General features: G+C 39.7%; 1 protein-coding gene across 1 annotated transcript; it reads left to right on the forward strand.

The window, feature by feature from the left end:
* The first annotated feature begins 1597 nt into the window (after window positions 1-1597).
* LOC307036284 (MORC family CW-type zinc finger protein 3-like) lies at window positions 1598-14211 on the forward strand. Its single transcript, XM_079676445.1, is given in 20 exon segments — window positions 1598-1668; window positions 3680-3752; window positions 4555-4687; window positions 4792-5016; window positions 5317-5326; window positions 5329-5474; window positions 5855-6011; window positions 6997-7125; window positions 7234-7356; window positions 7463-7560; window positions 7647-7754; window positions 7856-7984; window positions 8788-8865; window positions 9132-9165; window positions 9318-9398; window positions 9499-9571; window positions 9666-9711; window positions 9797-10339; window positions 10444-10572; window positions 11991-14211. Coding segments are annotated over 20 exon segments (2625 nt in total). The 5' UTR covers window positions 1598-1629; the 3' UTR covers window positions 12262-14211.
* The last annotated feature ends 2045 nt before the right edge of the window (window positions 14212-16256 follow it).

The raw sequence follows: 16256 nt of genomic DNA on the forward strand, positions 1-16256 counted from the left end.
CTTTTGAGGGGTGGAGGTATGCCCATTATTTTTGAGTTCGTCCAAAGAATATACAGGAATGTTACGGTGAGGTGCAACCTGTGTCCAGGCCAGAAGCTGTTATCCACTGCTGTAAACACCTCGTCAAACCTCAACAAACACCTGCAAAGAACACATGCTAAGGTGAAGCTAACGCACACGCGTTTTTTGTTGTTTGTTTATATCACGTAGTCTGTTCTTCTTCTCTGTCTTCCGGTTGTTGCCTGTTTTGAATGACGAATACACACTACCGCCACCTGCTGGTAAGGAGAGTTATTGCCACTCACGCATGCGCAGTTCATACGTGCTCGACGAGTAAAGTAACGAGTTACTTTATGTAGAGAGTAACGAAGTAGTGTAATACATTACTTTTTTTTAAAGTAATATGTAATATATTACAATTCTTAGTAACGACCCCATCTCTGTTAATAAATACTAAACCAAAAATGAAACCTCCTTTGAAAGCCTTGTTTTTAGTCTTACGCATCCGACCTGGAACACTTTGCAGCCCCTAGTTTTGCTGCTATAGGCATAGACTGTTGGGGGACACCTTACTTCTTCCTTCTCTCTGTCTGTACCTGTGTACTCTCATGTTGTGAATAACCCAGCTTCCCCGAAATTTATTTTTGGTGTCTATCTACGCCGGGATCCTGAGTCGTGGCTGATCCTGTTGCTGTGGTCCTGAGTCCTGGATCCTGAGTCCTGCATCCTGAGTCATGGATTTATAGTCATGGCTGAAATGGTCTCTGCGGTCCTGCCTGTCTCTCATCATACTACTTCCGTGATGGCTCCCATGATTGTTGACATCCTTGTGGATTCATACTTATCATAGACACATGCATTTCCAAACATTTGGATTACCTATGTTGTAAATGTATTATCTTTTCAATTTAAGTGTCATATTGTCATACTGATATTCTGTACAAACTGTGAAGTCCACTGAGACAAATTTAACATTTCTGATATTGGGATATATAAATAAACATTGATTGATTGATTGATTGATTGATTGATTGATTGATTGATTGATTGATTGATTGATTGATTGATGTTCACAAGCCCCATATTATCTTGTTAGTTTCCACAATTCTAACAAAACTCAGATAAGTCATTCAAAATACTGACAGTCCTTTGTTGTCACCATGTAACTCTCAAATGAATCATGAAAATGTATAATACATAATCTAATATATCATAAAAGATGATTGTGAAACAATGAAAAACAAGTGAAAATGTGTCTGTTTTAGACACTTACATAACACGTGTACAATTGTATATTTGTATGGACATCTTTGTGATTATTTAATATGATTATAGGCTACTATAGAAAATGCAATATTTGATATTTTAAATATAAAAATGAGAACAAATACAATAGAGTTTGATATTTCAGATTAAATATTTGTTGAATAGACAATTAGTTTTAAATGCCTTATTATTCCTTGTGTTTTTTATAGGGCTAATATATTGTTTTCTATCGTTCACTGTGTTCTATATGGATGCATGGATGGGTGGAGGTCTAGGCATGATATTGCCCCATTACAGTTTTTAAGAATGCGTGTCAAACAAACACCGCCCTACCGGTCCGGTGTCATCCGTGTTTACAAAAGTATGGCGGTGCAAGGAGACCGCGGTGTCCCGCTCAGTACTGTAAGTAGAATGTACTTGTATTTAATGTTGACAAACTGTGGCGTGAACTGCACCACTGCGGTTCTAATATACTATGTATCGTTAAAGAGCTCACGGTGTATGTTTTTTGATTCAAATGCCATGATGACGGTCAGACTGCAGAGCTCTGGTTGCATTTATTCTGTGTCAGCTAGCAACATTTAGATGTAAGTATTACTAGGTAAATGCACTGGTGTTTTGGAACTAAGTACATCAACTCGGGTACTCTACTTAAGTACAATTTTCGAGGGACTAGTACTCTACTTTAGTATTTAATGTTGCTACTATTTACTTATACCCCGATACAATCTAGAGGTAAATATTGTACTTCTACTCCACTATATTGATTACCTTTAGTTACTTTGCACATTTGGATTAATGATGTGAAACATACAACCCTTAAAATATATAGTTTACACCTGGAGCAACCCTTGTGTAAACTGCCCTGCAAAAAAAAATAAAAAAAAAATAAAGTAACTAAAACCAGCTGAGTTTTCACCAGCTGTTCAGACAAATTAATGCAACAGTAATTGTAATAAAAACGTATCATATATTATTCTGTAATGGGCTAAAGTGCACTTTAAGTTTTGGTACTTTAAGTATATGTTGATGCTAATACTTTTATACTTTTCCTTGAGTAACATTTTGAATACCTTTTAGTTGTAACAGAGTATTCCTACATTTACTTAAGTACAAGATCTTAATTATTAAACTACGGACGGTTCTTTAACTCTACTGAAAACAATCAAGCTGGTATTAACAATTATAACGTATTGTTACTGATCGTTAAATGGCGCCAATGTCACTCAATGTGTGTCATTTTAACACAAGAAAAGCAAACACACTTTTCCCCAAACATTTTAAACCTTATCATATATTTTTACTTTATTTTGATCGCTTATTACACTGTGGGGCAAAAATGTTGGTCAAAACCACTACTATCACTAGAGTGCTACCCACACACTGCTGTGACCACATGATATCAAACTAAACTCAGTTCCACTTTCAATTCTCAGTAACTGTAACTGAAAACTTGGGGGAAGAACTAAAGTAATTATAGCATATAATGATACAAACAAATATTTGTATAGCTATGACATTAGTTTGAAAGATCAACAATAAATGAATGAACTGTCAAGAAATTATAGAGTTTTCTTAATAAATAGACTTGCAAGTAGTACATAAACAATTGTAAGAAAGTGTTTATATTTAGGTGTATTTTAAAACCCTCATTCTCTGTTTTCATAAACTAGAAATATTTTGATTAGTTGCAACACATGTTTGTTGTGTACCGTCAAAAGTGTTGAGTCAGTCACGTTTCATGTTATTGTTTTGTCAATTCTTGTATTGTCTCCCACTTCCTGTTTTGTTTTGACACTCAACTGTTACGTTTCATTCCAGGTTCCTTGACTCCCCACCCTTGTGTGTGTCTGCCGCGCTCATCAGCGTCCGCCCCGCCCCTGATTGTTTCCACATGGGCCCAGTCACCTCTTTCTTAAATTCCCCAGTCTCCCCTTGTTGTTTGTCAGTTCGTCTTGTCCTGTCCTCATGCCAGTACTCTGCTCATTAGCCAATGCTAATCTCGTCACAAGCCTGATTTATGCTCCTGACATTTTTTATACGTTTTGAGCGATTTTTGTTGTGCCTTATTGGAGCCTTTTTTGTCACCTCGTTAAGAGTGTTATTTTCTTTTGGTATACCTTTTTGGAAAATAAATTATATTACTTATACTTTACCTCTGGCTCCCGGGTCGTGCATTTGAGTCCTTTTCCTTGTATCCAAGTTTGAGACAATGTTCTTGCTGTAAATCAGAAATACTCTGCCTGTGTGTTACTCACTTAACAAATAGTGACTTCTGCAGTACTCTTAAATAATGTTTGTTCTCTGACTACCTATCCTCTGGACACATTGATTCAATATGAAAAGATGGATGTATGAATATAAGGCCGCTTTGATGTAATTATTGTGTACTTTCTAATTTGCTTCCCTGCAGCTTAGTCCCAAATATCTTCATGCTAATTCCACCAGCCACACCTGGCCCTTCAGCGCCATAGCTGAGCTCATCGGTGAGTCCTCATCACATGATTTCTTCTCTGCTATTTGTTAAGTATTTTTAGTTGTCATTTTACTTTAAGATAAGATAAGAAGGATATTTGTTTATCCCCATTGTTGGGTTTCATTTAGATATCCATATCATTTTAGGCTTAAATATCTTTGTATTACTTTGCGGTACTCTATTATTGTTAAATTCCACCTTCGCAGCATAATAAGGAGAGAGATGCACCTTGTAAACTGCTGTAAAATGATAATAGGCCTGTTACATTCACGCACACACATCATATCGAGGACATCCTGGTGTAATTCTTCCCTTCATGTGGGAACTTCAAATGCTGGAGGTTGCCCCTTCTGGTGGGAAGTTATTTATCAAATGTGGATGAAGGATAAAACCATTCAGCTGTCTTTGAGGTATTTTATTTCTTGCAAGAAAGTTCAGTCGGTCATACAGAGAGCATTCTGTCTGCAGAGTTAAAGACGAAAAATAATGTTTGGGTTGCATATTTAAACACAGAGAGAGGAGAAAGGGAGGGGTCAAGCTTGGCGATAATGAAAGGAGCATTCTGGGAGTTAGGGAGGCCGTATCAGGATGTTTTCAGTTCAACAGAGGCTGAAATTCATACTGTTGGTGCACATGGAGTGTAACTAGCAACATCGCAACAAATCTAATTATTAATGACTTTTCCAAAGCTTAGCAAAGAAGTGAAAGCCAGTAAATAAAGATAAACATTAGTAAATAAGAATCACACATGATAGTATTAAAGTAAGTAAGTGGGTATAATATTTTTCTGTTACATTGTCTTCACTCGACAGACAATGCCTATGATCCAGATGTCAATGCAAAACAGTTCTGGATTGATAGGATTGTGGTCAAAGATAAGGACTGCCTTAGCTTTATGGATAATGGACATGGACTGGACAAAGATAAAATACACAAGATGCTCAGGTAATTTGAAATGGCTCACCAAACGAATGTTGTACATGATACATTTGTGTATAAACCATGCTGTTATTCACTAAAGAATTTATGCATTTTTCCCCCTTTTTAAGCTTTGGCTACAGTGACAAGATTCCTATAAACGGTGTAACACCGATTGGTAGGTACGGCAACGGTTTCAAGTCTGGATCCATGCGCCTCGGCAAAGACGCCATCGTATTTTCAAAGTCAAAGAGTGTGTCCTGCGTTGGGATGCTCTCTCAGACCTACCTGGAAGAGATTGGTGCTAACCAAATAATTGTCCCTATTGTATGCTTTGAACGGAATGAAAAAAACAAGTATATCCTTTACCTGCTGCGTTAAGGCATGTTGCTTCATGCAAACTAAATGGAAATGGTGAAAATGACATGCAAATCCCAGCATCTGATGGAATGGGTGCTAGAAAGAACAAGAACAGATAGATTCTAAACACCAAATGTGACAGCTCAAAATGTTACACAGCAGCATTCCTATCCTTCAGACGAGAGTTGTAGAAAAATATTATGAGAACCCAAATAGTTTGCTTAACATACAAATGTAATCATACACCAGATACATATTTCCAATTGTCCTCATTTAAGAAGTTTTCCTTAACTTAGGCTATACTCATTGTAAAAGAAGAACACAAGGCCAGTCTTCAGGACATCCTGCGCTATTCCCCATTCCACAAAGAGGACGAAATTCATGCTGAGATCGAAGCCATCAGTTCCCATGGGTCCAAAACCGGCACACGGATCATCATCTGGAATCTCCGCAGGTCTGAGGGTTCTTCACACACACAAACCGTTATGTTTTATTTCGGAGACAAAGGGCTAGTAGTTCCTGTACATGCCTGATCAGACTATATCAACTATTCTAATCTAGTCATCATTAATTTAAACATGATCTATGAAGTAATAAAAAGTCAAAGCTAGATGTTTGTATTAAAAAATGTGTTTCACAACCATGTGTCCACTTCGGCTTTAAATCTGTTTCCAACAAACAGCAGCAGGGTTGTTACCTATCAACAATGAATAACGCTATAGTTCTGCATGTTAATTGCTGTTTGATGTCAGTTGTTGGTATTAGGGAGGCCCAATAACTCAAAGATTATGATAATGACTGATCGCCAATGTCTTTGTTTTATATTTTTAACAGTACATCTAGTAGACCATCAGAATTTGATTTTGAGACGGACCGCTACGATATCCGAATTCCATCTGAACTCGACGAGATAATGAAGGACGATGTTCCAAAAGCAGGTCCAAGTCAAGCGACCGAGTCAAACACCCCTGAGAGTCTTTCCTCACTGCGGGTAAGTAGCTGTTTTGTGCATGTCGCCCAGTCACACACTTCATAGTGATACGTATACAATCATGAAAACTGAGGCCAATTAGGTTACATTATGCAACTTACACAAGTGTCATGTAAAAAACGTAAAGCTTCCAGTTTACAAATAATGAGAATGTATTTTTTATGGAATTAGGAGTTTTTCACTGAGATCCAGTTGGAAGAAGGATTCTTATCTTAGCTTCAGAGTCAACACAGAGGATTGTGTCTTGGATTCATGCTGCCAGGGAGTAAGGGACGACACACAAGGAGCTTTGTCTGCCTTCCCATTTGCATCCTGCATTTTAAACACAATGTTTTGTGTATTAACCAAATGGAGGGAGACAGACAAAACGCCAAAACACAAATGCAAATTATGACTGGGAAATTCCAGGATGACTTATTTAACATCTTGTTGTAATTGTGATCTAAAGCCAGATTTATGGAACTCCTGCGATGTGTCACCCCAAATCAGCCCTGACCCCCCATTACAATCATTGTAGCATGTTTTTTCCTTACAATCAATGAACCCCTTCAAATTAAAGCTGATCAAGGAAAAGGAATACTTGTTGATTTGAATAATTTATAACAAACACAAGTATATTCAGAAACATAACACATTTAAACATGACTGTTGTGTAACTCAAAAGATTAACTTTACCAGTGTTAGTCAAAACACATTGGATAAATAGTAAAATAAGAAATCAGTATGCTATAACAGCATAATACAATTCCTTGCATTATGGCAGGTCGATTTTTTGATGTGTTTTCTTCAACAGTAGCACCTTAATTGTAGGTTTATAAAACATATTATTTTCTTTTTAAAATCGTATGATAAGTAGGCAAATTGAATCCATTTAATTGTAAATAATCTGTATTGTATCCAAGAGAAAAAGAGAATTTCCTTAAAACCTGATTTTTGATATCTCTTCCTTTGTATTGGGTTATAATTGTGTTTCTACTGTCTGCAGGCATATTGCAGTATTCTCTACTTGAAGCCTCGGATGCAAATCATCATACGGGGTATAATGGTGAAATCTCAGCTCATTGCTAAGACACTGGCCTCCATCAGAAAGGACCACTACAAGCCAGCTTTCCTGGTATCCTTTCTCCACAGTGAATAGATAATTGTGTATGATTTGAGACATTTTGTTGTTCATCTTTGTCTTGTCAAGTGTTTCTTGAGTTTCCCTTACATTTTATTTTAGTTGAACAAACGCATTCCCATCACTTTTGGCTATAACACCAAAAGTAAAGACCAGTATGGCATTATGATGTATCACAAGAATCGGCTCATCAAAGCCTATGAACGTGTAGGCTGCCAGCTCAAGGTGAGTTGGTGTTGTTTTGTGGAGCGTGTTTGTATATTACACATTTTCAAGGGTTTCTAAATGTCATCATCTGGTATTCATGTTTCTGAACCGTTGCCTTCTGCAGGCCAACAAGGAAGGAGTTGGTGTCATAGGGATCATAGAGTGTTTCTTTCTGGAACCTACCCACAACAAACAGAGCTTTGATGAAACCGATAAGTACAGGTAATGCTATCAATTCTGTTTTGATTATATCGGTACGATTACGGCCCAAGAATACAGAAATCTGAAGTATTCATGTATTTTTATAGGAAAACAATGCACAACTTGGGGACCAAACTGAAGGAGTACTGCACTGAAATTGCCTACAAGAAAAAACAAGAGAATCCAAACAGCACCATACCCATGGAAGATACCACGTTAGTACATTTTGCAGGGACTATCATCGTATATTCTAAACGTTTATTTGTCTAGTTTGCTTCCTACTTGCTCAGATACTTGTCTCTTTCTTTTTCCTTAGGAAGCAACCAGATCAAAACTGGGTGCAGTGTGATGAGTGTTTGCGCTGGCGCAAACTCCCTGATGGGATCGACGACCTCAAGCTGCCAGATAAATGGTACTGCCATTTGAACCCGGATCCTCAGTTCAGGTAACTAGAGCATTATCCAAACCCCTCTTGCAATGATAATAAGCTTCTGTGATAAATAAACTAATATACATTTCTAAGTTTTTAAAACACAATAATCATACTATTGACTCCAAATTGATCTCCAGGTGCAGATTGGCTGTCTGTTTATAGCTGTAATAACTTGTTTATAATAATAGTTAAGCCAGATAAGCAGGGACATTGCTGGACTACTGAGCGGTGCCTAATCAAGACCATTGGGTTAAGAGTCACATGTGAAATGGCTGAGTAGATTTATGATAGTTAATAACCTCTGCAGGGCGTGGGGTTAGAGGTCAAAACATCATAAGGCAAGTTTATTTATATAGTACATTTCAACACAAGGCAATTCAAAGTGCTTTACAAAAATGAAAGACATTAAGAGCATTACGAAACATATTATAAAAGGACATCTAAAAACACTCATTTAAAAGTAAAGACACATGAATAAAAGTGACAGTGTAGTGTGAGATACACACATCTGAAATGTTTAGGTCTGACTCTCAATCATTGCTAACTTTTTTGCAGAAATAGTTTTCTATAACCTCACTTTCTTTCTAGTTTCTTTTTTTAACTTGTCATTTAGTTATTTCAAGTGTTTTAATCTGACCCCATGGTACCTTTTAGTTTTCGCCGAAACTATTTCTCTTTTTTGAATGCACATTAGTTAAGTTTAAGTTGTCTTTTCTATTTAACATGAATCTCAGTCTTCCACAGAAATACTACTCCAACTTTTGCCACATTGTTCTGTGATTTGAAATGAGAAGCATCTTCTTTTTCTCTCCCAGGAGCTGCCAGGCAGAAGAGGAGTCTGAGGACTCAGATGACAATCTGCAACCTTCATACTGCAAGACGTATAAACTAAAGTGAGTCCCAATGTACATTTTTGACACTGCCCAAAAAGGTAATTTAGTGCTCCGACTCAACATGAATTGCATATATTGTTGGGAAATCAACCACACCCTAAATGTTTCTGATGTTCGTATCTTTATCCTCATCTGTAATCGACTGGCCGACTTTCTGATCTTATATTTTTGTATCAAGCTGCCAAAATCTTCTTTAATACATTATTTGAGCATAATAAAAGGAAGTGACTTGCCTTGCCTAACCTGTGCTTGTGTATTATCCATAGAGAAAAGAAAGACAGAATGATTCAAGAGCAAAAGGTGAGGACGCACCCTATGCTGTAATTCACCTGTTTCCTCCACATGGTACCAAGTTGGGTATAAAATGTTATTTTAATGATAGTATTTGTTTCTAATTATTTAAAAGTATACATTTCTTTAATAGCTCTAAAAAAATTGATTTATTTTTCTAGGCTGAGGAGGCTCGAAAGCATCAGGAAGCGCTGGATTTGGCTAATGTCATCAAGCAGAAACAGGCTCAAATACATCCGCAGGTTGGGAGAGATGACTAACCGTGATGTCATTTTACTGAAGAAATCGTTTGTGTTTAACTGTCTATGTTTTTCTTTTTCTTTTTGTTGTTCTTGTTGACAGGCTGTGGCTCCCCCCTCCACACCTACTACCCCAAAGAATAGGTTTAACAACATGTTGCCCCAAGGAGGGGCTGGTATGTGTGTCTTTGTTTGGTGTTATGTGTGTGCGAAAGAGAGAGAGAGAAAACGTTTTAGAGATTTAAAGATATCTGTTTTCTTTCTCTCTAGCTTGCAGCCCAAGTAGCAGTAATCTTCCAATTAAACCCCCCCAGAGGTAGTTTTTATCTGCTGTTTACAAGCATACATGTATCCATGTGTCTTTGTTTAAGAAGCATTCTAATTGTGCTTTGTGTGCATAGCAAGGGGAAAAGAACCCAGCCTGCTTCTCCACAAATGACCCCCAAAAGACCGAGAGGGAATGGCTTCGCTCAGGGCAAATTAGACTCATCAACATCAGTGAATGTGAGCCCACTGAGCTCCCCATCAGTTCTCAGTGATAACGAAAATGATGATGATACTGATGAAGACATTTGCATCGTGGAGTGGGCCAGTACCCCCAAGCCAAATCTGACCGTCGACTTGACTAAAGTGAAGACCGAGGCGGAGCGAAGTGATGCTGACGTGGGCAAGCTGATGGAGTGCAGCGATGAAGCTGCTTTGGATAACGGCCCAGAGATAAATGCTGCGGGAACGAGCTCTACAGCGTCTGCAGCTGTGGGAACCAGTACCTCCACAGCACCCCCCACAGAGGTGTCCACTAGCACCACCCAAATAACAAACCAAACTGAAGGAGAGGAGAGAGTGGAGCTGAGTACATCTAATAAGAGTGATTTAACAAAGCCTTCAGGTGTCTGCAGTGTCGAGCAAAGTGTAACTAAGGAAGAGAGCAGTGGAGATACCACGTTAGTACATTTTGCAGTGACTATCATCGTGTATTCTACATAATTATTCATCTTGAAATTTGCTTCCTACTTGCTCAGATACTTGTCTCTTTCTGTGTCCTTAGGAAGCCACCAGATCAAAACTTGGTGCAGTGTGATGAGGGCTTGCACTGGCGCAAACTCACTGATGGGATCGACTCCGACAAGCTGCCAGAGAAATTGTACTGCCATTTGAACCCGGATCCTCAGTTCAGGTAACTAGAGCATTCTCCAAACCCCTCTTGCAATGATAATAAGCTTCTGTGATAAATAAACTAATACAAGTGGAAAACATTTAGTTTACATTTCTATCCACATCTCCTCTTTTTTGTATACACATACTCCATAAAAGTACGTCTAGATCTGCACACACACCTGTGGATACATCACTGTGTTAAGAGCAACTAACAAACCTCTTGTGATGGGGTTCTATTTGTCCGTTCGAACATAGGCTTAGTCGGTTGTTTTAAGCTCCAAAACTTTATTTATACAGCATCAAAAAAATATATATACTGTTTGACAAAAGTGAAACTCAAACAAACAAAATCAAAGCTACCAAACTAGATTGTCTATTACTCATGGAGTAGACACAGTCCAGCCGTTGCCTTCACCGCAACAATCTCCCGAATTACACTTCCAGGGCCAACACAGTCCCTTTTGAACCCATAGCCCCTCCCCACAGGCTTACCGTCAACAGGTTACACAATTAACTCAAAACCACATTGTCAACATAAATGTAATCCCTCCAACATGAGGAAACTATCGGACCCAAATATACACAGGTTAACTACCTCTTAACACAATCATTCCCCATAATTAATAAACGCAAAAGAAATAATAAATTGCATAGTTCATGACATCATATTTAAATCACGGAAGTGATGCGCCTCCCTCTTTTCCACATTCCCTTTGCTGGGGAGACGGCGGCCGCCCGCCGCTCCCGTCGTAAGTATCGTGTAATATAGTAACTTAAATGTATGTTGAAATAATTGTAGACTCACAAGCGTGCACTTATGGTCGCGCTACAGAAAGGAAGGGGAAAAAGGGAAGTTTTAGTGATGATTTAACATGATTTATTGACGTGTGTGTGTGTGTGTGTGTGTGTGTGTGTGTGTGTGTGTGTGTGTGTGTGTGTGTGTGTGTGTGTGTGTGTGTGTGTGTGTGTGTGTGTGTGTGTGTGTGTGTGTGTGTGTGTGTGTGTGTGTGTGTGTGTGTGTGTGTGTGTGTGTGTGTGTGTGTGTGTGTGTGTGTGTGACTCTGATCCGCTCCATCACACCTCTAAACATAGACAGATCTTTTTCAAATTATTCAATCACAATAATCCTACTATTGACTTCAAATTGATCTTCAGGTGAAGATTGACTTTCTGTTTATAGCTGTAATAACTGGTATCTGTTTATAAGCCAGATAAGCAGGGACATTGCTGGACTGCTGAGCGGTGCCTAATCAAGGCAGTTGGGTTAGGAGTCACATGTGAATTGGCTTAGTAGTATAACACATACCCTCTGCAGGGCGTGGTTATAGGTCAAAACATAATTTAACATGAATCTCAGTCTTCCACCGAAATACTACTCTGACTTTTGCCACTTTGTTCTGTGATTTGAAATGAGAAGCATCTAATTTTCTCTCCCAGGAGCTGTAAGGCAGAACAGGAGCCTGTGGACTCATATGATAAAATCTCAGATGGAGTGACACATCAGGAGGATAGTGAGGAAAAAGCTGGAACTTCTTCACACAGTCTTACCTGCCAACTGCCAGATGTGCAGAGCAGACTGCAGGAGCTGATCAGTGTGAAGAAGGAGAGCTCCAACCAGGCCAGCCAGACCAGTGGCGGCGCCAGAGATTTTCTTTTGGGGGTGCTGTGGGGTAGCTTGATGTTTCATAGAGGGTGCTCAAACATTTAGGGTTTCCCATGAAGGTACCGGGCAGTTGAATTTTCCACTGCAACACGCATACAGTGTACCTGCGACTGTTACAATGAAGGCTCGATAATCAGCTCACGGCATATAGGTGTAAGCAGGGGTAAAGTGCTATTTTTATAAGTGGGGAGTGGACCTAACATCCTCTAGGAGGGTCCTCACCTCCTCTAGGGGGGTCTGGGGGATGCTCCTCCGGGAAGATTAGTTTTTTAATATTGAAATTAAATGCATCAATCTGGTGCACTTTGAGAGAGAAATGAAGAGATCTATGGATACATCTATCAACACCCATATGAAACAGAACTGTAAACAGATTTTCTCTTTCTTTATGGATATTTGACAAAACACTCTCCTTTTTAAACTGTATTCTTGTTTTACTGTCGTATAGTATTTCATACCTGTTTTTCCTTTATGCTCTTATTTTTTTATACCTATAATGATCATATAAACGTGTGCCTCAGAAATACTATATTTACATTAATCGTACATTAAACTGTTTTGAGACCCACTGAGATAACTTAGATCTAAAGACTGAGAGTCCTTTACTTCACCTGAGCTGAGGTTATCTGAGACTCTCAGTCTGACAGGAGAGAGTTCTCCCTCCACCTTGTGGTTGAAAAAGTAGTAATAGTAATCAGCATTCTTATTTCTGTTTCAGGCAATCCCAATCTTCATCCCTAAATCCTTCTTTAGGGAATTAGATAAGTGCACTTCCACTTTTATTTGGGATAAAGCTGTACCTCGAATTAGGAAAGAGTATTTGGAAAGACCAAAGGGGGAGGGTGGTTTGTCCTCACCCAATTATTTGTATTATTATTGGGCTGCCAACATCCACAAGCTGATGTTTTGGGTTGATGTGACGGACGAATCACCAAACTGGGGATGTACAGTTTTTCTACTGTACATACTGCCCCTAGGTTCAATTCTCACAAAACACAACATCCCCTTCCATTGTTACGCCGATGATGTACAGATCTATCTGCCTCTCAATTCGAATGTCAACTCATTACAGCTGTTGATGGACTGCTTAACAGAGGTAAAATCCTGGCTGAGCCAAAATGTCCTCAACCTCAACGAGAGCAAGACCGAGGTCATCTTTTTTGGACCCCAACCTCCAGCCTCCCCAGTTGAAATTCTGGGCTCCCTCAATAAAAACATCCTCCCATCTGTCGTGAACCTTGGAGTGACCTTCAATAGCGCTTTTACATTTGATGAGCAGGTCAGCACCGTAGTCAAGACCTGCTTTTTTAAAATACGACTATTGGCCAAGAACAAATCGTTTTTATCTTTTAAAGACCTAGAAAGGGTGATTAATACCTTTGTTTCGTAGAGGCTGGATTACTGTAACGCTCTGTATGTGGGTATGGACCAGGGCAGGCCATTGCAGAACGCAGCTGCAAGTCTTCTCACTGGCCATACAAAGCGTCACCACATCACCCCACTTCTGGCCTCATTGCACTGGCTTCCAATTCGGTTCCGATTTGATTTTAAACTTCTTTTATTTGTTTTTAAAGCACTAAATGGGCTGATTCCGGCTTATTTAGCAGAACTCCTCCATCGCTACACCCCAGCCAGAGCATTAAGGTCGGCTGACCAGCTGTTGCTGGTAGTGCCCAAGACCAGGCTCAAAACCCGAAGGCACCGAGCCTTCGCAGCTGCTGGCCCCAGGCTCTGGAACACTCTACCCCTCCATGTGAGGTCGGCCCAGACCCTAGGGGTTTTGAAATCCACACTTAAGACTCACTTCTCTCTGGCCTTCTAGACAGAGCGGGGCACGACTCCTGACATTTCCCTGTGTGTGATTTTATCTTTGCTGTTGTAATTTATTGTCTTCTGTTTGCTATTGTAGTAAAGTGTTTTTATTGCATGTACAGCACTTTGGCTCGACCAACAATCGTTTTAAAAATGTGCTATATAAATAAAACTTGATTTGATGTTTCTTCAGATATTTGCATATACGTAGTTATGTCAGGACCCACTTCTCTCTAGCAGCCCCACAGAGTACCTGGATTGATTAGTTTAAATATGGATCCCTGTGACAGGCGTCTGCATTAGCCTATATGACAATATTCAGAGGGTCGCCACCCCATTGCTTAGTCACTTAATGTGACAATGGGAGGAAGAGCTAGGAATAACTATCAGATACTATTTGGCAGGCAGCAATTACATTTGACCACAATCCTCAATTTGCATTAGACATGGGCTGCTACAATTTAAGGTTTTGCATAGGTTACATCTATCAAGTAACCTTGCCACATTTTACCCGGGTTTAGACCCAACCTGCATCAGGTGCAGTCGGGACCCGGCCAGCCTAAGTCACATGTTTTGGCTCTGCCCAAAATTGGCCCCTTTTTAGACTGGTATATTTAAAATCTTTTCGTACATGTGTAACACGGCTGTGGATGCAAACCCATTGACTGCATTATTTGGCGTGCTCCCACAGGAGACACGAATAACTGATCAGGCTGAGGCATTCTCTATCCTACTTGCTAGACATCTGATACTCTTTATATTAAACTATTTTACAAATTAACTAACACTATTATATTAGTTAGAAGAAGGCTGCACCGCCATCTCACAAGCGCTGGGTAGAGGAAGTAAGACAGCGATGGCAGTTTAGACGCTCACCATGTTCAGGTGATTTCCCATCCACTGTTTGTATGCACACATTGAAATGTGCTCCACTGAATACATGAAGCAACAGATTTAACTAATTAATTGATTAAATAAACTGAAATGTCATATTTCCATAATGTTTTCTACGCTTCTTTCAACATTTGATGTCCGACCGGCACCGTTTTAAGTCATCTTGTTGCGCCCTCTTCTTCTTCAATGTCACAATAACTTAAATATATAACTCGTAATAAGTGCATGTTGGTATTGCAGTTCCTTCCAATTTCTCAATTCGGTAACAATTTCCAATACATTTTGACGGAAACCTGGCTAATTGTGGAAGTGAGGAAGTGCGCCATTGTTGTCTGTGACAAGTTCAATAGCGACTCGTCCTTAGGGGCACAGCCCCACCTAGTGTCAGCAGAAAGTAATGCAAATAATAATTAAAAAATATGCAAAAAAAACCTTTTATTTACTGTTGTGTAAAATATCTTATGCTCACTTCTATTATTGTCTCCTGTTTAGGTGTAACTAAAACAAACAGGCCAAAAGTGATTGTTACGTTCCCTCCTAATCTAGGGGTAAGAAGGGAAGCAACAAAGCACAGAAATGACCAGGCACGAGAAAAAAAGAGCAGAAACTGTTTTTCTGAAGCCACAAAGGGAGGTTTAATTACCAATGATGGACAAGCAGAAAACTGGCTCACCAGCCAACTTGCAAAGCACATTAAAATACAAATATAATCAGGTCCCACACAGAGACACCGTGCAGCACCCATGCAGCCAGAGGAGAAGGAGAGAGCGACTGCAGCTTTTCTCAGGTCCTTTATGGAGGCCCTGATTGGTGATTGGGAGCACCTGGAGGAGAAGCTGCACCTGGAGGGAGAGTCTGCACCTGGAGACAATATAGAGGGAGAGAGAGAAAGACACACAAACACCAGCACCCACTACGGCACGTAACACCCCCCTCCATAAAGCCAAAGTGTTTGGCCACAGTTACCAAAACACACATTACATAGTTCACAAGCCTACTATTGAATGCTTGGAAGCTGCCACCTGCTGCTTCCAAGACACACACTCCACCACTAAATGACCAGGGTCAAGACAAGAGAAACACAATCTCTTAGTGTCGGGACCTGGGAGAGAAACAGAATGAGCACGTGTGACACATCTGTTACGAGCCCTACAGTGAGGATAATTGCCCTGAGGATACACTTTACCCCCAGCTATATCATTACCCATTATGACATCCACACCGTCGACAGGAAATTTGGGGAGCACAGCAACTGGAAAGAAACCAGTAGCCAGTTCAGACTGGACATTGTGAAGATGTGCGGGCACAAAACCCATTTCAATACCTCTCACCAC

The sequence above is a fragment of the Notothenia rossii genome, assembly GCF_949606895.1.
Source record: "Notothenia rossii genome assembly, chromosome: 4".
Taxonomy (NCBI): domain Eukaryota; kingdom Metazoa; phylum Chordata; class Actinopteri; order Perciformes; family Nototheniidae; genus Notothenia; species Notothenia rossii.